The 22339-nt window shown below is 42.2% G+C and overlaps 1 protein-coding gene across 10 annotated transcripts in view; it reads right to left on the bottom strand.

Annotated features, from left to right (window-relative positions):
• ARHGEF9 (Cdc42 guanine nucleotide exchange factor 9) overlaps positions 1–22339 on the bottom strand; it is a 419582-nt gene that overhangs the window by 13550 nt on the left and 383693 nt on the right. For all 10 annotated transcript variants that reach the window (XM_075940846.1, XM_075940851.1, XM_075940848.1 and 7 more), the window contains 2 exons: positions 8746–8989; positions 8012–8080 (listed from right to left, as the gene is read on the bottom strand). In XM_075940846.1, coding sequence (XP_075796961.1) covers positions 8012–8080; positions 8746–8989 — 313 coding nt within the window. The remainder of the gene's footprint in view (positions 1–8011; positions 8081–8745; positions 8990–22339) is intronic.

Here is a 22339-nt window from a genome sequence, read left to right as displayed (position 1 = left end):
AGATAAATGTCTATCAGGGATGATCTAGACAGTATTTGGTCCTGCCATGAGGGCAGGGGACTGGACTCAATGACCTCTCGAGCTCCCTTCCAGTCCTAGTATTCTATGATTCTATGATAAGCTTGCATCGTTAGATAAATCACAAAAACTGGGGGGGATATCATTCCTCTTACAAATCATTAGTTTAAGATCACTGATAGAGAGAAGTTACTTAACTAGACAGACTATTGGTCTTATGTGGCATGATGAATTCTATGTTTTTATGTCCAAGAAAAGCTAATATTCATGACTAATGATTTGAAGAGCCTCAATTACTGAGTGGCCAACCTGAGATACCTTACAATGTGCTGAACATTGAGCCTTTGAAAATCCCACCTCTTCAAGCAGCCCCCAGGTGGACAGCCAAAAACTCAGGCACCCAGAATCATTAGTCCCTTCTGAAAATGTTGGTTGGAGATCTTGAAAGCAGCTAGCAATGTATGCCAAAAAGCAATATGTGAATGAAAAGTGAACAGGTTACATGCTACCACATATGGGTATAGAAAAAGCCTAAGCAAGGGATTAGATAAGTTCCTATCAGTTTTTGAAGGCTGCAAACACTGAAGAGGGAGAGGAATCATTACCAGGGTGGTAAACAATTCCAACGGTTAGATACACTAAGTGAGTTTTGAAGACCCTGTTGTTAGAATCACTTAAAACTGGAATGGACAAATCAGTGGAAAGTACAGAACTGAGCAATCCTGCACTGGCACGAAGGGATGCACTACATGACCTAATAGGCTTGTTAAGGGAACCTAAGTCTGGCAGAATGGGAGGGGAAGTAGACAGAGAAACTGGCCAGGATGTAACAGTGAGAAGTCTGAGATACTCATGGAGAGGGACCAGGCTTCATGAAGCACAAGCTTTTTCTCACAATTCAGAGGTGGGTAATAAGCCAGACCCTCCCAAGCTATGGATGGCAAGGTTACTTTTAGGTAAGGCAATACGTGTGCAAGTCTTTGTTCTTTTAAATCTATCTCTCTATGTGCTGTGTACCTTTTGGGAAAAGTAAATCATGTCTTGCTTTGGTGACAGTTTCCCTGCAAATGTATGCTGTCAGAAGCCCCCAAAGAGAAACCTCTGCAGAATCTGGTCTCCATTGGATGGTCTGTATCTAGGGGAGTATAAACCCAGGTGCTAGTCAGAACTGTGAACTACAGAGTTCCACCCTGGGGGAGGCAGAGGCCCATGAGGTAACACATGTTGGGGTTGCACTCAACGTCCCCGAGAAGGGACAGCAGTGCAGCCAGCCTGGTAACTGTGACAAGCTCTTTTTAAAAATCAAGCCAAATGAGACATTCCTATCTCCCATTTTAATTATTCTAGGACATACAGTACCAGGAAAAAATTCTACTTTCAGTTATATCCAATTAAGTTGCATGGAGCAGGATGGCTATTACTGGAAGAAGAAACTGAATCACTGTCTGTAAAAAATATCCCACGACTTTGTCTGCTGGGAAGCAGCACATGCCAACCACACCCATCCACTTTATGTCTAGTGGACTTAAAGAAGGTGGAGAATTGGTTTAATGCTGTCTTAAGGCACATGCTCCAATATTACTACATTGCCTCCACTTTAAGAAGTAATGCAAATCCCTGTATGTTGCTGAAATCTGACCTTAACTTACTTGCTCAATGTCAAACCAATTCTTAAGGAATTTTGGCCGTGCATGTTTGTACTGTATATGTCTGTAGGTGAATATGTGTGTGGGCATATATGTGTTAATAGCAAGTTGGTTTCAAATAGGATAATCATTTAGGATGCTGATTCAAAAAACAAAACAAAACAAAACAAAACAAAACAAAACAAACAACCCAAAATGCAGAGGTTCATGCTGTCTCTTAATCATCTAATTAAAGTTTCATCAAGTTTATCTGACAGTTTGAGATTTCTTCCTTCTCAGTCTCATCTTCCACATGTTCTCTCTCTTATGTATTGCAGCTAGTGGTCCTTTAAATGTCTCCTCTTAATAAATATCCTGGCTAACGCCAGAATAATACTACAGGGAAGTGCGGTATAGCAGTTAATGAAAAAAGCAGCTGTTAGTTCATCTGAAAATTTTCTATGTCATCTCCAGCAGACTTGATTGCACTCTCCATTTCATCTCCTTAACATTGCTTCTACTCTTTCTTCAGCATTCTGTCATAGGGAAATGATCACTGTTTCCCACTGATAGAGGGTAAAAATAAGGCTAGAAAAGACATTCACCTACCTAAAACATGGCTACAGATGTCTTAATACATCAGATAAGCTTGTTGGCCCACCAAGTCCTGAAATGGCCACAAAGACTGATCAGGCAAAGTACTTAAGCAAGTGCTTATTTTGATCATATAGGTAGCCCCACTGATATTGATTGGCTTATTTATATGCTTAAAGTTAAGTACATGGTTAAGTACTTTGAGGCCCTATTGATTCATCAGAGGCAAGCCAAACCTATTCGCCATGTATATGTCTAGCTCTGCAATATGTACATAGAAAAGGCAGTAATCCTGATCTCTGGCTGCAGTCATTCTGGAGCATGAGAACTGGTTACCATTCTCTTAGCACTACAACTAGTTACTAAGGGTATGTCTACACTACCCTCCTATTTCGAAATAGGAGGGTAATGTAGGCATACCGCAATTGCAAATGAAGCCCGGGATTTGAATTTCCCGGGCTTCATTTGCATAAGCGGGGTGCCGCCATTTTTAAATCCCCGCTCGTTCGAACCCCGTGCCGCGCGGCTACACGCGGCACGAACTAGGTAGTTCGAACTAGGCTTCCTAGTTCGAACTACCATTATTCCTCATTCCACGAGGAGTAACGGTAGTTCGAACTAGGAAGCCTAGTTCGAACTACCTAGTTCGTGCCGCGTGTAGCTGCGCGGCACGGGGTTCGAACGAGCGGGGATTTAAAAATGGCGGCGCCCCGCTTATGCAAATGAAGCCGGGGAAATTCAAATCCCGGGCTTCATTTGCAATTGCGGTATGCCTACATTACCCCGCTAGTTCGAACTAGCGGGGTAGTGTAGACATACCCTAACACACAGTCTCCAAGTATTTATTAATGCCTTAGGAGAAAGCCTCATTGGGATACATTTCAAATACGTATGAAATGATTACAAGAAAAATCAACAAAAGCACCCTGAAACTGAAATAACTAGGAATCCAGTTCTGCTACCCTTCCTCATGCTGAGTAGTGCTTCCTAAGTACTCCCACTGATCAATAGGATTGTTTATGCGAGAGCTAGTCTTTGGGTATTGTGCAAAAGCAACCTGCAAACACATGGAGGATAATAAAGTGATAAGAACAAACCATGTCAAACCAACAGAACAGCTGTCTCTGACAAAGTAACAAATCTTGTGGATGAGGGACTGAGTGAAGTGGTAGCTGTGGTATATCTTGACTTTACTAAGGCTTTGGATAATTGCCTCGCATGGCCTTCTCATAAGCAAACTGAGGAAATACAACCTAGATGAAGCTACTATCAGGTGGGTGCATAACTGATTGGAAAACTAGTTATCAGTGATTCACAAGTAAGCTGGAAGGGCATTTCAAGTTTTGTAGGGACAGTTCTGGGTCCAGTTCTTTTCAAGATCTTCAGTGCTAATGGCACTGAGAGTATGCTAATAAAGATTGTGGATCATACCTAGATGGGAGAGTTGGCAAGTGCTTTGGAGAATAGGATTAACATTCAAAATGATCTGGACAAGTTGGACAAAATGGTCTGAAATAAATAGGATGATATTCAATAAGGACAAAATTGCATACATACAAAATGGGAAATGACTGCCTAGGAAGGAATGCTGTGGAAAGGGATCTGAGGATTATAGTAGATCACAAGTTAAAAATGAAGCAATAGCATAATACTATTGCCAAAAAAAGCAAACATTAGTCTGGGATATAAGCAAGACATGAGAAGTAATGTTTTTACTCTGAGCTGATGAAGCCTGAACTGGAGTATTTCATGGAAGATGTGGACAAATGGGAGAAAATTCACAGAGAAACAATAAAAATATTAAAGATCTAGAAAACATAACCTATGAGGGAAGATTGAAAAACTGGTTTTGTTTAGTCTGGAGAAGATAAGACTGAAAGGGGACATGATACCAGTTTTCACGTACATAAAAGGTTGGCACAAGGAAGAAAAATTGTTCTTATTAACCTCTGAGGACGAGACAAGAAGCAATGGGCTTAAATTGAAGCAAGGGCTGTTTAGGCTGGACATTAGGGAAAATTTCCTAGCTGTTAGGGCAGTTAAGCTCTGGAACAAATTGCCTAGGGAGGTTGTGGTATTTCTGTCTTTGAGGGTTTCTAAGAAAAGGTTAAACAAACACCTGTCAGGGATGATTTAGCTACAGTCCTGCCTTGAGTGCAGGGGACTGGACTAGATGACCCCTTAAGATTCCTTTCACTTTACAAGTCTATTATTCTATCAAACCACACTCTATGGGGTAATAAAATCAATTGGATTTGATAGTATTTAGCAAGGGTTTGGCTTTACAAAATTTACTTTATCAGTACTCAATTTAATTAACTTGAGAGTATGCTATGATCACTGAAGCACAAGGCAATACAGAAGAGGCAGAGCTGCTAATTTAATGAAGCTGTGTAACGGATTTTGTTATTATTTCAGAATTAATTTTTTAGGTAAAACAATTGGACTTTGCTCCATTTGATGCTTTAAGTCAGAATGAGTTTCTGTCATACTCAAGGACTTCACATCATAAAAAGATTTCCTAATGCTAGAGCGGAAGGTCATTCTGGATAAGGGAGATGCTAACTGATGTTCTCGGAATGGGGGAGCTAATTACTTTTATAGCACAGAGACTGGGCTATTAAAACTCCCCTCCCCTTTTGTTTTTTCTCACTGAGAAAGAGAGAGAGAGAGCAATTGCTATGTAAAACTGAAATATAGTTAAGGGATATGAGTGTGTCAGGATGGAAATACAGCAGTTTAATTGGAAATATTCGTATGTACTCTAAGGCACACTTCAGCTGACAATTTCTTTAGTAATAATTATAACTTGATTTGCTGTGGCTGCCATTTGAGTCACAGATTCTGCAATTTTCCAGCAAGTATGATTTCAGTGAACTGTTTGCATGCTCTGGAGTCAGTGTGCAAAAAGATGGTGAAGGGGAAATTTTTCAGAATTGTGCCCATCCAAGTGATTAATTAGATGCAAAACTGATTTTTTTAATGTGCATTTCTTGTGCACTGTTCCAGTGATGAGGTGCATACACCTGGCACCCAAGTGTGTTTTTTGCATATTTCTCATTCTGAAAATGTGGCAATAGGAGTTTTTAGAGAACTCAGAGGACACCCCTAGGGTTTAGGACAGGGTGAAAATGATGTGGCCCGTGGGCTGAATTTGGCCGTCAAGCTGCCAGATCCAGACCATGACCGCCTCACCAGGACCCTTAGGTACAGCGCAGCTCATGCTTTAAATGGCTGACTGCTCTCTGCTCTGGATGCTGGGGAGGAAAGGAGAGGCTTCATGCACTGCCCCACCCCCCAGCAAAATTTCTCAGCTCTCATTGGCCAATTTCCAGCCAATAAGAGCTGAGAAATTTTGCTGGGGACAGGCACAGCATGTGAAGCCTCCTTCCCTCTGCTCCTACCCCCATGCCCAGAGCAGAGCCATATGGAGCAGCCAGCTGACCAGTGTGGGACTTCAGCAGACAGCCAGAGGCTATGTCTACACTGCAGGTTTCTTGCGCAAGAACTTTTTGCGCAAGAGTTCTTGTGCAAAAGTTCTTGTGCAAGAGTGTGTCCACACTGCCATGTGTTTTTGTGCAAGAGATTTGCTTTTGCACAAGAGCATCCATGGCAATGTGGATGCTCTCTTGTGCAAGAAAGCTTTGATGGCCATTTTAGCCATAGGGGTTTCTTCTGCAAGAAACCCCTCTTCCCATCCACACTAGGTTTTGTGCAAGAGCTCTTGTGCAAAAAGGCTTATTCCTTGTGGGGAGAGGAATTACTCTTGCGCAAAAAGCCCTCTCTTCTGATGATCTACTGTAAACTTTCTTACGCAAGAACGGGCTTGTAGTGTGGACGCTCGGCAAGTTCTTGCGCAAGAAGCCTGCAGTGTAGACATAGCCAGGGAGCCTATCTCAGATTCATGCAGGGCTGCTGGTTGGGAGGCTGCCTAGGTAAGCGCCTCCTGGCCAGAGCCTGCCTCTGGCACCCTACTTCCTCCCTTCCCACAACTACCTGTCCCTGGCCACTACCCAAACCCTCTATATCCCCTCTTCCTACCTTCTCCAGGTCAGACCCTGCACCCTTTCCTAGGAGTCCTCCCCTGGACCAGAATCATCTCTCATGCCCCCTGCTGGATCCTGCACCCCAAGCCCCGGCCCCAGATCACAACCCCCTCCTTAACGCAAACTCCTTCTCAGGCTCTTCACTTCTCCTACACCTCAATCTCCTACTCCAAGCTCCCTTCCAAACCCAACCTCCATCGCAGACCCTGCACCCTCTCCATAGAAGTGTGGCCCTTGACCAGTTGCCACCATCTTGGAGTGCCTTCCCCATTAAAAATTATTGTCCACTCCTGGGCTAGTAGATGGTAGTAGATCATTAACAATAGTGCAGGAACATCACAGACCAATGGGTTCACACTGGGCCTACCAGCGGGGCTGACAGACCTTGCCAGGACCTTAGACCAGGTCCCGGTTGGGGAGAGGGCTGGCTCTGCACCCTGGGAAGGGGCAGGGGCCTTGGGAAGACGGGATATGGCTCAGGCAACCAGCCCTCAGCACTGCCCGGACTGAGGTGTGCTCCCCTCCAGCTCTCAGAGCCGCATGAAAAGTGCAGCACAGCACTTTCTATGGGGATCTAAAGGGCTCGGGGTTCTGGCTACCACTGCTGCTGCAGTAGCAGCTGAGAATTATATGCTCTTTTGTATCACTGGGCCCTGGTGTAACTGCTCTCTTAGCCCTCCTCTCCCCCCCACCCCCCACACCTGTTGGCAGGCCTGGGGCCTAACAAAGCACTTCTGGATCACCAGGCAGAATGTAACAAACAGGTAAGGAAGAGAGCTCGAAACTTATTAATGGTTTAGAACATTGTTTGTTTGGAAATGCTAACATAGAGCTGTAAAAGCTATAGAACTGGGAGAGGTCAGCTAGAGACTGAAGGTATCCAATTAGTCTTGTGCTGCTTCCACAATATTAAACCATTTGGAAACCTGTATGTGCCACGATAGTTTGATAACTAAATGGTATGTTTCTGACCTCTCATACTTTTTCAGAAGACTCCCTGTCTTGAAATATTGTTTCTATGACTCCTCTCTGACTTTTTCCAACATTTATCACTACAAAACCTGCAGCTATAAGAATGATCAGAACTGATTATTAACTTTGGCCAGTGGCTTATCAATTTAATATCTGCCCTGACTCTGATTGGTTGACTGTACTCTTCCCTGGGAGGAGGATGAATATGATCTTACAGGACTATTTGAGACACACTGTCTTTACTAGGAGGGTATGTTTGCTGGTGTTGATGCAAGTATGCTTCCCTTGAAAGCTTATGTGGAGCTCACAGAAAGACGTAAGCAAGTTCCATGAACCTCCCACTTCAAAAGAAGCAGAGCGGTGGGACTGCAACACCTCCAGGATTTTAGCCATCTTTCCTTTTTTTTCAGTGGAAGACTCAGAGAATTAGTAAAGCCTCTATGTATCACTTGCTCTTGCTTCAGTCTGAGGTAAAATGTGTCTATATATTGCCTATGGTTTCAGCCCACAGGTTTGCTTTTGGCTACTAGACTGGACATATGAGATCAAAATCACCTCTGCTGTAATTCCAGTGGTGTCAACTGGGTTACACCAGAAATGAATTTGGCCCATGGATACATCAACAAACTATATGAAACACACAAACGGGATAAAAAAAAGAGACTGGTGAAAAACCAAAGGGAATCTGGATTGCAGCCCAGCATAAAGTCCCGCCCCACCCTGGCTTCACCTAACGAGACAAATGTTGCCAGTTACCTTTTTGCTTACTGACTTTCCTTACTGTCATTGCTGCTTGTCGCTTTTGATTTTCAGAAATTTCAAAGCCTGGAAAAGGGAAGATGGCAAAGAGTTCAGAAAATCACACACTCTTTTTCTGAATGTTTTTTTTCATGCACCATTTATGAAGCTAATAACCCCGGGGTGGCAAATGATTGTCTGGTGGTACTGCCCATATTGAGAGACATTTTAACGAAAAACAACACTTTTAAAGTTAAAGCTTTCATTGTAACAGCACTTGGGAGGAGGCTGCTTTAAAAAAGCGACATTATAAACATGATTACTTTTAGTATGATTCATACAGTACCATAAAGGGACAACAGTGCTTTATAGATGAGCAAAAGACAATAGGCTAGATGTTGATCTTGGTTACAATCACCCTTTGTGATAGAGCTGGTAGGTCAGTGAGTCCCTCTGCCTTTCTCCCTGCAATGGCAGTGCACAGCTAGGGCAGAAACTACTGCAGCCATGAGGCTTTGATGCCTGTTAGTGGCTGGGGGACTGTAGATTTCTCTCTCCTGTATCAACTTGTGGAATTTCCTTTTGTTCAAGCTTGAAGCTAAGAGCTTCTGAGTGTGCAACTCCTCATAGCAATCAAGAGATAAGTCAGGGATGTTATCATTCTAAAGCACAGTAACATGGTCTTCTCCCATAGGGCATGAAACCGAATTAGCCACCAACAATCACCCTCCCATTCATTTTTGATCCCTTACCTATCTTTTCATCTTCTTGAACCATCTTCCTTTCTTCTCTGAAAGCCCTGAGCCATCGCAATTTCTCCTCCAGCTTCTTGGCAAAGAATAAGTGTATTTCCTCAGTCTCCTTGTTATGAAGTTTGAAGGCATTCTTCATGCTGACGTTGAAGTCATCATCTCTCCCGTCTTCTATATCCACCACTTCATATTTATCCATGTCAATGCGACCTTTGTAGTACAGGATATCTCTTCGTATTAGATCCTATATGAAAAAGAAGAAATGCAATTAGTTCTAGGTGGTCTGATGCCTATGCCAGCAACTATAGTTTGAGTCTGAACAAGGCTTGACAGAATTCAGTTGTTATTTTTCCATAATTTTAAGGGATAATATTGATGTATATATTTAAGCATTTAAAAATATTTTTATCAGTTTTAATCATCAAGATCATTGGCAATTATGGGGTTGTCAGACAATCTGGGGAATCGGACTATAATTATGTAATGATATTAGATGCTGGGAATTCAAAAATTAAAGCTGTATAGGCATTAAAACACCAATTACCAACATCACCTGGTCAAATACATATCCTTAAAACAAACCCTAATAAGGTCTCAAGCAGCATTTTTCTGACTTTGCATTTTTATTTTTTCTTTGCTTTCTGTGTGAATAGTGAAATCAATGTTTATTAACTTTTACCAATACAGATCTAGTATTTCCAAGCTTAGTCTTAACCATTTGGGACATTGTGGTTTTATTTTAGCACAGAAATGAAAGGGTTAATTTGCAAAATACGATCTAATTCTAACCCTCACGATGCAGGACATAAAACAGCCATTAACAACTCATTGTGATCAGGAAGAAACTTCCCCTACAGGTAGTTTATTCATGATTAATGATTACATGGATTTTACACCTTCTTCTGAAGCACCTGCTTCTTGGCATTGTTGTGAAGAGGACAGGAAACTTGACAAGAGGGACTACTAGCCTGATCTTGCGCTTGTACTTGTAAACTGGCTCACAGAAATGTAAAAACTGGGGATAGAAAAGAGTAGACCTTATTGGTCATTTTTCACATTAGCCTCTGATAGACTTGTGCTTTGTCCCAGCTAGTTCTAAATATCACAACAGATGGGGGTTTCCCCACCGCTGTTTTCATTCTCAAGGGTGTGTCTACACAGCAAAGTTATTTCAGAATAACTATGTGAGCATCTACACAGAAATTCAGCAATTTTGAAATAATTTCGAAATAACGAATGGTTTATTCTGACTTCTGTAAACCTCATTCTATGAAGAATAATGTCTATTCCGAAATAGTTATTTCAGAATAGGGGCTGCGTAGATGCTCCACTTCTGCTGTTTTGAAATAGCCCCTCACCAGGGCCATTCTAAGTTATTCCTCCTGGGGCTCTAAATTGAGATAGCATGTCTACTTTAGGGAAGCCTGCCTTGGATTAATTTTGAGGTTTCCCTGCAGTGTAGACGTGCTATTTCAAAATAAGCTATTTCAGAATAACTATTCCGGAATAGCTGATTCCGAAATAACTGTGCAATGTAGATGTATCTTCACAGTCTTCTTTGCTGAGGACACTCAGTCTGTAATTACCTGTAGGCTCGGTTCCATCCCATTATACTTTGGAATACTTTAAAAAAATTTTCTCCCACCATGATATTTATTTCACACAAGATAATATTTAGCAAAAACAACAAGGAGCCCTTAGCACCCAAAAGACTAACACCCTTCATCAGATGCACGAAGTGAAAGATTTAGAGGGCAAGGGTTTATGCATGCATACAGTGATGGGAGTGTTACATCAGTGTGAATGAGGCTAATTCAATCAGGATGGATGTGGCCCACTTCCAAATGTGATAAAACAAAGTGAGCTGCTGCCCACAAAAACTTATGCTCTAATAAATATGCCACAACACTCCATGATATTTATACCAGTACTATGTATGATCATCCCTTAGGGTTCCTCTATCCCTTTGTTTTAATGGCCTTTTCCCATTTTTCCCATTTTGGGAGGGAAGAAGAAAAATCATTATTTGTTATTAATGTTTAATGCCTCAATTAAAAATGAACACAATTCATTAAGCCGCTTGACATGTCTAGCACACCCAGGGCCCCGTTGTTGCTGCTGTTTTTGCCATTATGATCTGCATCAGCTGCCCTGATTCCTTGAAGTGAAGCATAAACTGTGTTCATTACAGATGCCTCAAAAAGCTAGGGGAAAATGTCACTAAATAAGTATTCTGAAAGCTGCTGTGTCCGTTTATCAGACATAGGTGCGAAAGTGCAGGTTTGATGACTTGTAATGGAAAGAAAACAATATTCTGACATTTTTCTCTCCTCTCTTCCCCAAAAGGATTATTTAAAATAAATACAGAGGAGCTCAATTCTCCTTTCACTTACACCAGTTTTAGGACAGTAAAATTTTTATTGCTTGCCATAGAGCTTTTCCTCATTTCACATGGATGTACCGAGTGGAGAATGAGATCCGCTGTATAAACTATTTATATGATCAGAGCATAAAAGAGCCAGCGCATCAGAAAATAGGAGATTAATCATATAGGGAGAACAAGTTATAAGGCTTTAATATTTAAATAGCCAATTTTAACAAGACACAATTAAGGCTATGTTCTTCCCCAGGGCTCATAAACTAATACTCGGTTGTACAAAGTTCATTTATCGTGATCATTTAAACAGCAAGCCATTTTCTTTCCTATTTTTCAACTATTTTGAAAATGCAATAAAGATAAATGACATATTGGAGGAATAATCTAACAGTACAAATAAAATCACAGCACAATATTTATTTAATTGAACAAGATTAATTGATGAATGTCCTTATGATATGAAATCTTTCCTATAAAAATTCATTAAATAAAGAAAACAAATTAACTTGGCGTAAGATCTCACAAGAGCCATTTTATGAATCTCCTTAATGGTATTAATGATTGTGTGAGAGAATAATGTCTAGCAGCTCTTAGTCTTAATATTTCCTCTAAAACTTCCAGTAAAACAATCCATTAAACAGTATGCTTAGCAAGTATTACACTCTAGTGAAGTATGGAAAGGAAGAAAAGGAAAGTTCAGACTGAATACATAATGGAAAACTTTCTAATAAGATGTACTAAATTGTGAGATAATTTCCCAATGGAATAGCTGGAATTAGCTCTGTCATTTAAGAAAATTAGCATGGTCAAAACATATAGGGCTTGTCTAGCTGAAGCAGCACAGATATGATGCTCTAGCGCTTGAGCGAAGATGCACCTATGCTGACAGAAGAGCTTCTCCCAGTGGCACGGGTATGGCACTTCCCTGAGATGCAGTACCTATGTTGATGGGAGAATTCTTCCATTGACTTAACACTGTCTACACCAGAGGTTAAGTAACTGTGTTACCCAGGCAGGACTGGATTAATTCTTCTGGGGACCTGGGACTATTAGATTTATTAGGACTTGATAGGCTTCAGAGTGGGGACAAAATGAGGGAAGGGGCAGTGGGTTGAGACAGGGGGTTGGGTGTAGGAGGTGGGAGTGAGGGCTTTGACTGGGGGTGCGGGCTCTGGGGTGGGGCAGGGGATAAGGCTTTAGGGGCATAGAAGGGGGCTCCAAGCTGGGGAGAAAGGGCTTGGAGTGCAGGAGGGGGCTCAGGACAGGGGACAAGGGGGGGGTGCAGGGTCTGGGAGGGAGTTTGGATGCAAGAGGGGGCTCAGGGCAGGAGATTGGGATGGGAGCGTGGAGTCTGTGCAAGTTTAGGTGTGGGAGGGGGCTCAGGGAAGGGGGAAGGGGTGGGATCTGGGTGAGAGTTGGGGTTAGGGCAGGAGACTGTGTTAGGAGTGAGGGGTCTGGGCTGGAGGTGGGGTACATGAAGGGGCTGAGGCCTAGTGCAGGGGGCTGGGGTGCAGGGCACTTACAGGGGCAGCTCCCCTTTGGTAGTGTAGGCCCTGGGGAAGGGAGGAGGAAGACAGGGGGTCCTGCACACTGCCTGGCCTGCATTCACCTGCAGGCATCATCCCCCCACATTTCTCATTGGCCACAATTCCTGGCTAATGGGAGCTGTGGGGATTGAGCCTGCAGGCCGGAGATGCACACAATGGTGCTTCCTGGTGCTTGCAGTTGCAGCTCCAGCCCAGTGGGCAGGGGTTTGTGGGCTGTGGGGAAGCAGCAGTGCACAGAGCCACATCCTCCTTCTCTCCCCCCAGGCAGTGTCCAGGCCACAATGCAGGGGTTATGACTTTAGGAGGATTAGAGAACTGGCACTGGCCTTACGGTAATTTGAGTTTGAGACCCCTGGTCTAGATAATAGTTAATCCTGCCATGAGTGCAAGGGACCAGACTGGATGACCTTTCGAGGTTACATCTAGTCCTATGATTCTATATACAGGAATCACTTCTCTTACCATCCAGCCATCTCTGAAGAGGCTCAGGAGATCCCTTCTATTATTTGGATTATATAGAGCCAAGAGGCCTCAACCAAACTGGGGAACTCAGTCAGCTACATGCTGTACAGTTACTCAATAAGGCACAATCTTGGTTCTGAGAAGCTTTTAATGTGAACAGACGAGAGACACAAAGTCTGAGAGAAAGGCAGCATTAGTAATTCCATGCTACAGATAGGAAACCGAGGCAGCGAGAAATGATGTGACTTGCTCAAATTCAGACTGGGAGTCCATGACAGTGCTGGAACTGGATCAAGATCTTCAGAGTCCCTATCCAGTGTGTAACCACAGGACCCTCTGCCCTATCTACAAGCTCACAATGTAAATCAGATAAGAGCGCACAAGACAAAAGAAAACAGGTGTTTGGATGATGAGGAAAAGGGCGGCTTGAAGAAGAGGGCATGTAGGAGGCCTATGAAGGAGAAGGAGGGTGTTTATTTGATATGAGCAGGTAAGGCTGTTGCAGTTCTCAGGCACAAGATAAGAGAACTGGCAAGAGCATAAACTCTCCATACAGTATCCAGACAGTGCGGCACAACTCTGATGCATTGAAGTCATTTGCACTCACATGTCTAAATGTGATGTTTGTTTTTATAGGACGCAAGTGATTTTTTCCCCCTTCTCTGGTTGAGGTAAATTAAGCTCTTCTGAATATGATGCCTGGCAATCTGTTCACACAATACAGACAGCACTAAGAATTCACAAGGAAAAGCTGACACCAAAAATGTTTTATATGAACATGAAACTAACATATTATATAAACCCACCATAATTCCACAGTCTGCGTTGCTGTGTGTGTGGTTTATGGATCTATGGTTGGATTCTTTGGAACCTCAGTATATGGAGCAGCATCTGATCTCAGGACGATGCAACTATGCTTATATTCTGCCTTTATCTTTCTCTCTCTTGCTCTTGCTCTAGCTTGTCTTGCCCCATTTCTGAGCCCTCTGTTTAAACTGAGTCCACTTCATTTTTTTGTTTGCAATGAAATTTCATCGGCATTGAGACAGAGACTACATTTTTATAGGGTCACAACTCTGCCTCTAGTACTATAATATAGTTCCCCAGAATAGGCAATTTGTGGGTTCAAATGATAGATTTTGGCTACCTAATAAAATGATTGTGCCCACAAATCATATAATTCAATAGTCTTATCACTTAACAACTTAGTGTTGTTTTATCCTTCTGCCCCCCAATCATCTGATTCTTTTCGTGTTTTGTGTTGTCAAAAATGCTGATTGTGAACTGTCTGGAGCAGGGACAGTGTTTGTGTTAGTTGTTTGCAGAGTGTCTTATAGTCAGTGCGCCCCTGATCCTTGCATAAGATTCTCAAGCACTACTTCAGCAGAAATATAAATAAATAAAATCACACATGCAATCAATTTCACATACAAAATGGCACCTGCAAAATTAAAAGGCACCTTTCACATTAGATCCTAAATATTTAATCCTCCAGCCCTCTAAAGGGCACTAGTGCATGCTGGTGCACCTTCTGTTCAGTTGATAGATGTGTACTTGTCTTGTCCTGCAGAAGGCTATGAGCTCAGGTGGAAAGAGCATTATGTGTTTTATGGACATAGAGGTCCAGGTTCACAAATGAAATCTGACTACAACTGGCTAGCAGGGCATCCCATGGAAGAGAAGACTGTGCTAGCATAAGGCTGCTGCATCAGCTGCCATCCCACCAGTAAAAGGGGACAAGTGCAGACTAGACCTGAAATTCAGGGAACCATGCCTAGCTCCCTGGTATCCATTCACCATTCAGAGCTCAGCAACAGAAAAGACTCTGGCTTAGAGAATGCCATATATTTTGTACAAGTTACCTTTGTGGGTGGTCTGCCTTACAAGCATTTCAGGCAGGGCAATCTATGTTTATGTATATGTGACACACAAGGATGTATTGTGTTGTACCACACAAAGGCAAAGTTTTTCAATGTAGATAATAGATATTAAATATGTTATACTATACACCAAGTCATATAATAATACGTGTCTAAAATTAAATATCTCTAAACACACAGATGGAAAGGGTTACGTTCACATGAACTAATATGATCATATCTCACCTATAAGCTGACTATATTAAAGATACTACTGTAATTACATAATACATATTAGATGCATTTTGTTGCACATGTAGCATACTTCTTTTGATTTCCAAACTCTCGTGTGTTCTAATGTGTAAAAGGTTAATAGGTGAGGAAGTGCTGTGTAGTGCTTTAAGCATAAGGATCGGAGTCAGAATACTTAAATTCTAAACTTGATCTGACAATAACTTGCTCTGTGAGTTTGGGTGAATCATAACACCTCTATGCCTCAGTTTCTCCACCTTTTAAATTAGGGATTGTGAAGAATGGATGTGGGATAGGGAGGGATAATACCCTTTTCTGGACATTCCAACCATTCAGTTAACTAAAGTATTTTCATAGCAGTTAACTCTTGAGACTTAACTCTAACTGTCTTGCCATAGACAATGATTCCTAAAGAACCCAGGAATGCTAGGGAAGCAGAAAGTGAGTTGGCAGGAGGCTAGGAGAGCCAATGGAAACAGAGTGTTGGCTTTTGAAACGGAAGCAGTGACCTTCCTGTTCCTGTTGTGTTACCAGAGCAGAGCCTGGAAGGACATGAATTAAGCCAGGGAGCAGGGATAGAGAATCCAGCAACATCCATGCCTAGAGAAGGACTAACTCTTGAAACAACAGAGATGTGAGTGGAACAGGCAATGTTTAGTCAGATGTGATCAGCTTAGATTCTTTATTTTTTATTTTCTTTGGACTTTTCTGTGCTGAACGCATGCAACTACCCACTTACATTGTAAGGGTATGTCTACACTTGCCCCCTAGTTCAAACTAGGGAGGCAAATGAAGCATATCGAAGTTGCAAATCAAGCACAGGATTTAAATATCCCACGCTTGATTAGCATATTCACGGCCGGTCGCCATTTTAAAATGCCGGTCGCCCGATTTTACTTGCAGCTTGTAGACATGGTATTTCAATTGGAAACCCTTGCCTTGAATTAACTGGTACTCCTCATGTAATGAGGAGTACCAGTTAATTCGAGGGAAGGATTTTAAAGACCATGATCTGATTATTGTGTCCTAGAAGGCAGGAGGTTCTGTGTGCACGTGTCTAAGACTGCAAGGCCAAACTACTAAGAGAAATTGCAGTTTTTAAACTCTCTCCAGAATGTCCGAGACAGAACAACAGAAATGGCTGCCCGTCGCAGGTGAGCCATAGCCTGTTACACCCCAAGGGCTGGTATAGGGGGCTATGTCTGTGAGGTGGACCGCTTTCCATATAAGGGCATACAGAATAATTATCTTCCCCTGCTCGCTCCATCCACTGCAGTAAAGATCAGCCAATGGACTGACTCGTGGTCAGGCTTGCTTACTCCACCCACTGCGGCAAAGATCAACCAATGAGGTGATAAGTGACCGGGCAATAAAACAGGCAGCCGAACCCCGCCTGAGTGGGGCATCGCATCGTGTGAACGCCTGGCCTGATCACCCAGACGCCGTGCGCCCCCCGCTCTCAAGTCTTACTGAGCGTACTCTGAGTTGGTCGACCCGAGTGGAGACAGTTTATGAGCATGTGGCTGGTACTTGTGTTCCTGCTGTCTCCAGAACTGGTATAACATCCCTCCCCCACCATTATCCCTATCCTGATTGATTTTTCAGTTGCCCTTATTGCCTGTCAAGTGACAGTGGTTAAAGAGTCATTGTGTTAGTTTACAAATAGTTGTTGTTAAGGTTTTAACTGTTCTTTTGTATAAAATAGTGTAAATAGTTAGCTTTATGAACAATATCAGTGTTAATTCAACTGTTCCTAACCCCTGGGCAGTTATTGAGAATTATTGTGATTTAGAAAAGCCTCAGGGAATTGTTTTGTATTGTCTGGTAATTTGCTTATTTTTTATTCTGATGATTGTCTGACACCCGCGTATGTGACTGAGTTCTCAGTCATTAGGTGTCAGAGTCATCATTCAAATAAAATCAGTTTTTCTTTTTACAACCCCGAGTTGTGGTCTCACTCTTTCCGGCATCCCATTTGAACTTCGTGTATTGCGGGGACTGACACAGAAGAAGTGTTAAAAGAGCTTGAAGGTACCCTCTAGGAAGAAATTCGCAAGTGTGCCTTCCTGGGTTCTCAAAGGGTTTTGCAATGAGATGGTGGCAGCAATGCTAATCCAAGGCCAGGGAATCTCTGACCTTGGAGTTTCGACACAAACCTTTAGTGGCAGGGTATTTTTAAAGTCTCTTGTGGACCCCCACCTTTTTCACTCGGGGTACGTCTATACAGCAGAGCTAACGTCAAATTAAGCTACACAACTTTAGCTACGTCAATTGCGTAACTTAAGTCGCAATCGCTTAATTCGGCTTTAGGCACTGTCTACACAGCAGGAAGTCAAAGGAAGAACACTCTTCCTTCAACTTCCCATACTCCTCATAAAATGAGGGCTGCAGGAGGCAGAGTAAGAAGTCCTCCAGGTCCACATTGTAGTGTAGATGAACTCTTTGTTATTTTGGAATAACGTTTGTTATTCTGAAATAACGCTGCTGTGTAGACATACCCTTGGAATGCGTAAGTGGGGAACAGCCTTGACAGGGATATTTGCCTATCTCACAGGCGTATTGTGAGTTGTGACTAATTAATTTGTAAAAGGCACTTAATATAATAAAGTTTCAACAGATGGTTTTGTATAAGCAAAGCAGCATTGGTAGATGTGATGCTACCACAGAGTACATTGGCATGGTTCCCCAAATTCTTCTACAAGGCGGCTGGCACAAATGGTGTAGGAAAGGACATTCTACCTACTAGACATCAGTTGCCAGAATTAGACATTTGAGACTTGAATTCTGTGCAACAGTGAACTTTAAAAGTCTGGCTGTACGAAAACACTTAGAAGGACAATTTATTTCCCCTGCTTCCCCTTCAGCAAACTAGTAAGAAAATGCAATGGGTGGGCTCAGTGGTGCTGGTAGGCAAAACAGTGATACAGCATGTACTGTGATTAAAGCATTAGAGAAAGGGTGTTAGCTTATTTCTTGTCTGAAATGTCAGTCAGAAAAGCTGTGTGGAGGTGTTCATGTTGCTGTGAGTATTCACTATCCTAAGTGGGTGTTGGGAGTTCTGGTTTGCATCTGTGCTAGGTGATATGGATTCCACACATTGTCCATTTATACTCTCTTATCTGGGGATATGGGATTTTATTGGTGGTTATTTTCTCCTTTTCCTAGTCAAAGAAGTCACCTAAGAGTTTCGGTCACTTTTCTTCCAGGTGATACAATGTGATGCCATCTCTCCAGGGGCCTTTGAAGAACTGCTTAGCAAGTTTGGGAGAAAGGGAGAATTGAAGGAGAGATGCCAACACTAGTTCAGCTGTTTTAATTTTTCTTTCCAGAAATGTTCAAGAGATCTGGGGACTCTTTCACCTGCTCCCTACTCCCATTCCCCGCTCAGCACAAACCATCTGTTTATTTGCTGAAGTTATGAATGGTGAACTTTCTGCTCTGAACTGTTTATTATTACTATTATATGTAGGACCTAAAAGCTAATCAGTGATGGAGACCCCATTTTGTGAGGCACTGTACACACAATGAAAAGACAATATCTATCCTGAAGAGCTAATAATCTAAGTATAAGACACAGGTGGATACAACAAGCAGACAGAACAAAATATGAGGCAAAATGAGATGATTATGATTAGGGTAAAAAGCAGCAATCATAGCACTGTTGAGGCATCATGGAAGAGCTGCATTTTAAGGAGACACTTGAGAGAGAAAACATTACATAATTGCAAGCTCAGTCATCTTCAGATGTTAGGCAGAGTCCTGAAATTAGCACATGATTATACCACAGGTCTATAACGAACCACAGGCTTATAACAAACCACAGACAAAAATGCACTCAAGCTTTGCGGAAAGACAGATGTGGGTTTTGGAACCAAACCACTAGGTTCAGGTCCATCGCTAGCTATTTCTAATTGTTTTGGATGGGGTCAAATTGAATGAATGTGGGAAATCCCTTTTTTCAACTTATTCCTCATGTCTGTCCTCATTTTCCCACCTTGCAGAACCTTTTTCTAATCTTCTGACTCCCTACCCTCAGTTTGCTGAAAGAAATGGGGGGTATAGCACACTGAACTGTTTTCCAATCAGTCTTAACGGTATTAATTTTTTCATTATTCAGATTTATAAATTAAAAAAAAACATGTTTCCTAAGTTTGGGGCATAAACTACCTGAGCATGACCCTTTACAAGAGTGAGATCTGGTCTGCTTTGTAGGGACACAAGGACAACATTTTTAAAAGAGTCTTGCTCATCTAACTTGAGATGCCATAGGCCTACATTTTCAGAGGCCATGAGAATCCATGGTTAATTCTAAGATTTGGGAGATGATATGTCAGAACAATGAACCTTCATTCTTATCAGACTAGTTACCCAAACATGAATGAACTCTTTAGAAAATATTTGGCCTAAATACCTTGAAAATCTCAAAAAATAAATCTAGTTCCTTCTGACACGACTACTATCCATGTCAGGGGTGGGCAATAATTTTTTATGGGGGGAGGGGCACTCCAAGAATTTGGTAGCTGGTCAAGGACCACACTCTTCCATGGTATTAATGGAGGAAGTGCAGGGTCTGGGGTGGAGGCTGGGTGCAGAAGGGAGCTTGGAGTAAGGGATTGGGATTCAGGGAGGAAGGTGGGGTCTGGAAGGGAATTTGGGTGAAGGAGGCGGTTGTGACCTGGGCACTGGACTGGGATGCAGGAATTTGGGTTGTGACATGCTTGGAGCTCCCTGCTGCATCCACGGGCCAGATCCGGTGGCTTGGCAGGCTGGATCCGGTCCATGGGCTGTATTTTGCCCAGGACTGATCTATGTGGTATAATCTCTACTTTTAGAATATGCTTAGGTACTATGGCAACCTCTTGCACTTCAGGTACTAATTTCTGTATAAATAGTACAGGCTTTTATATTTTAGTACTGTAGTGAGAGAGAGAAATGTGGGCTAGTGGCCTGAGAAGGGGACTAGAATTCCGGATGCCCTCAAATTGAATCCCAGAACTGACACAGTTTCTTTTGGCTTAACCTCAGCATTTCTCTGGTCTGTAACCATCAGAGGCATAGCATCAGGATTAATCAGTAGAGCACCTTGAAAATATGAGATTATTGGTTGTAGGGTCTTACGGGGTAATTTAGCTTTTATAATTCATGATCTGGAGAAGATTCCATCTGATCAACTTTTATCCAGATTCTTCAGAGCTGACTTACATGTAGTAGGTTATTTGTTTTATGAATTCTGTTCTAGCAAAATGTCTTGCTGCACATTTATCGTATTTCCAAATGCTGCTTTTGCCAGACATCTTACTACAGGATACATTGAGGCCAGGACTACACTTACTCTGAGATTGATGCTCTGAAAATTGATCTTCCAGGGTTTGATTTAGCAGGTCTAGTAAGGACCCAGTAAATAGATTGCCAGTGGTGTCCCTGTCAACTCTGGCATTCCACGGGGTTATGAGAAGTAAGGGAAGGGGAGGAGGAAGCAAGTAGTGACTCAATTCTCTGAGTTCAGATGGGGTTTGTGCTTGGTATAGCTAGCCCATGGTGCCTCTCATAGCTGCTCATGCTCCTGCATGATTGGGTTCAGTTCTTTGCAAGACAAGGAAGCTTTAGTCTATTTAATTAATGTCAGGCTGTTCTAGCAGACCTTTGGTTGGATGGGAATGGAGCGGCCCCATTTTCTCATGGTTGTTTTCTCCAAAGTACTAGCAACAGAATGCTGGAGACAGAAGAAAGAGATAACATATGAGCAAGGATTTGTTGTGTCTTCTTGTTCTCAGAACTGGAATGTATCTGTAGAACGTGTGGTTAACCACAACATGGTTTTGCAGAAGAAACTGTGGCCTGGTTTCCGTGTTGTCAAAATCCTTGTAGGAGGGGAAGAAGGGAATCAGCTGTGTGGGAGGTAAGCACTGGCCTCTGCTCCATTTATCATCTGTCTAAAATCAGGAAAGAATAATACATATTCCAGCAGAGTAATCTTAATTACCAAGAGATGAAGTTGATCCTAACTGATGTTAGAATTAAAAGATGTTGCTTTAAAGGCACAGAGCTTCTTTTTTTCCTTTTCTGAAATTGAGAGAGTTGACACATAGATGCTTTAAATTTACAAATCGCATCACTTAACATCTGGCAATCTGACACGGAGTATTAATTATGATTTTAGCTTGTTATGTCTTGGGGCTCTTGCTCGAGGGGCATATGGTGTAATAGATGGTGTATCTGCAATGTTTCTCCTCGGGCTTGCAGTCCTGGTTTCCCCAAAGGGTGCAAATGCACTTTAGCATCAGATTAGAAGTAATAGTAGAACAGGCAAAGGGTTAAAATGCTTTCTGTATTGAATTAGGCATTCCTTGTGTCAATGATAGAACTGCTTTTGATGGGGCTTCCTGTTCAGCACCTCCTGATAAAAGCAGAAAGATCAGTGGCTGCATGAAATGCATTTGAATTTCATTTACACTTTTAATGTGTCTGTTACAATCCAGATGCACTATAAATTCCAGGTCTTTCTGCTGAACTCCAGGAGCAAAAAGTATTGGGTGAGAAGCAAAATGAGAACAGCTTAATAGCAGTAGCAGACCATTCTGCTAGAAACAGCTTTACTATCTGAAGTATTACTCTTTTACTGTACATAAAGCCATTGAAGGACAAGATTGCATGAAGTGAGATTAAAGAGATAATCCCACAGCCTTCAATTCTGACCTATGAGGGAGGACTGAAGGAATTGGGTTTGTTTAGTTTAGAAAAGAGAAGATTGAGGGGGGACATGATAGCAGTTTTCAGATATCTAAAAGGGTGTCATAAGGAAGAGGGAGAAAACGTGTTCATCTTGGCTTCTGATAATAGAATAAGAAGCAATGGGCTTAAACTGCAGCAAGGGAGGTTTAGGTTGGACATTAGGAAAAAGTTCCTAACTGTCAGGGTAGTCAGACACTGGAATAAATTGCCCAGGGAGGTTGTAGAATCTCCATCTCTGGAGATATATAAGAGTAGGTTAGATAAATGTCTATCAGGGATGATCTAGACAGTATTTGGTCCTGTCATGAGGGCAGGGGACTGGACTCAATGACCTCTTGAGGTCCCTTCCAGTCCTAGTATTCTAT

Source organism: Pelodiscus sinensis, chromosome 13, assembly GCF_049634645.1.
Source record: "Pelodiscus sinensis isolate JC-2024 chromosome 13, ASM4963464v1, whole genome shotgun sequence".
Classification (NCBI taxonomy): Eukaryota; Metazoa; Chordata; order Testudines; family Trionychidae; genus Pelodiscus; species Pelodiscus sinensis.
The sequence above is the reverse complement of the archived record's forward strand: the minus strand, read 5'-3'. Positions and strand labels throughout refer to the sequence as shown.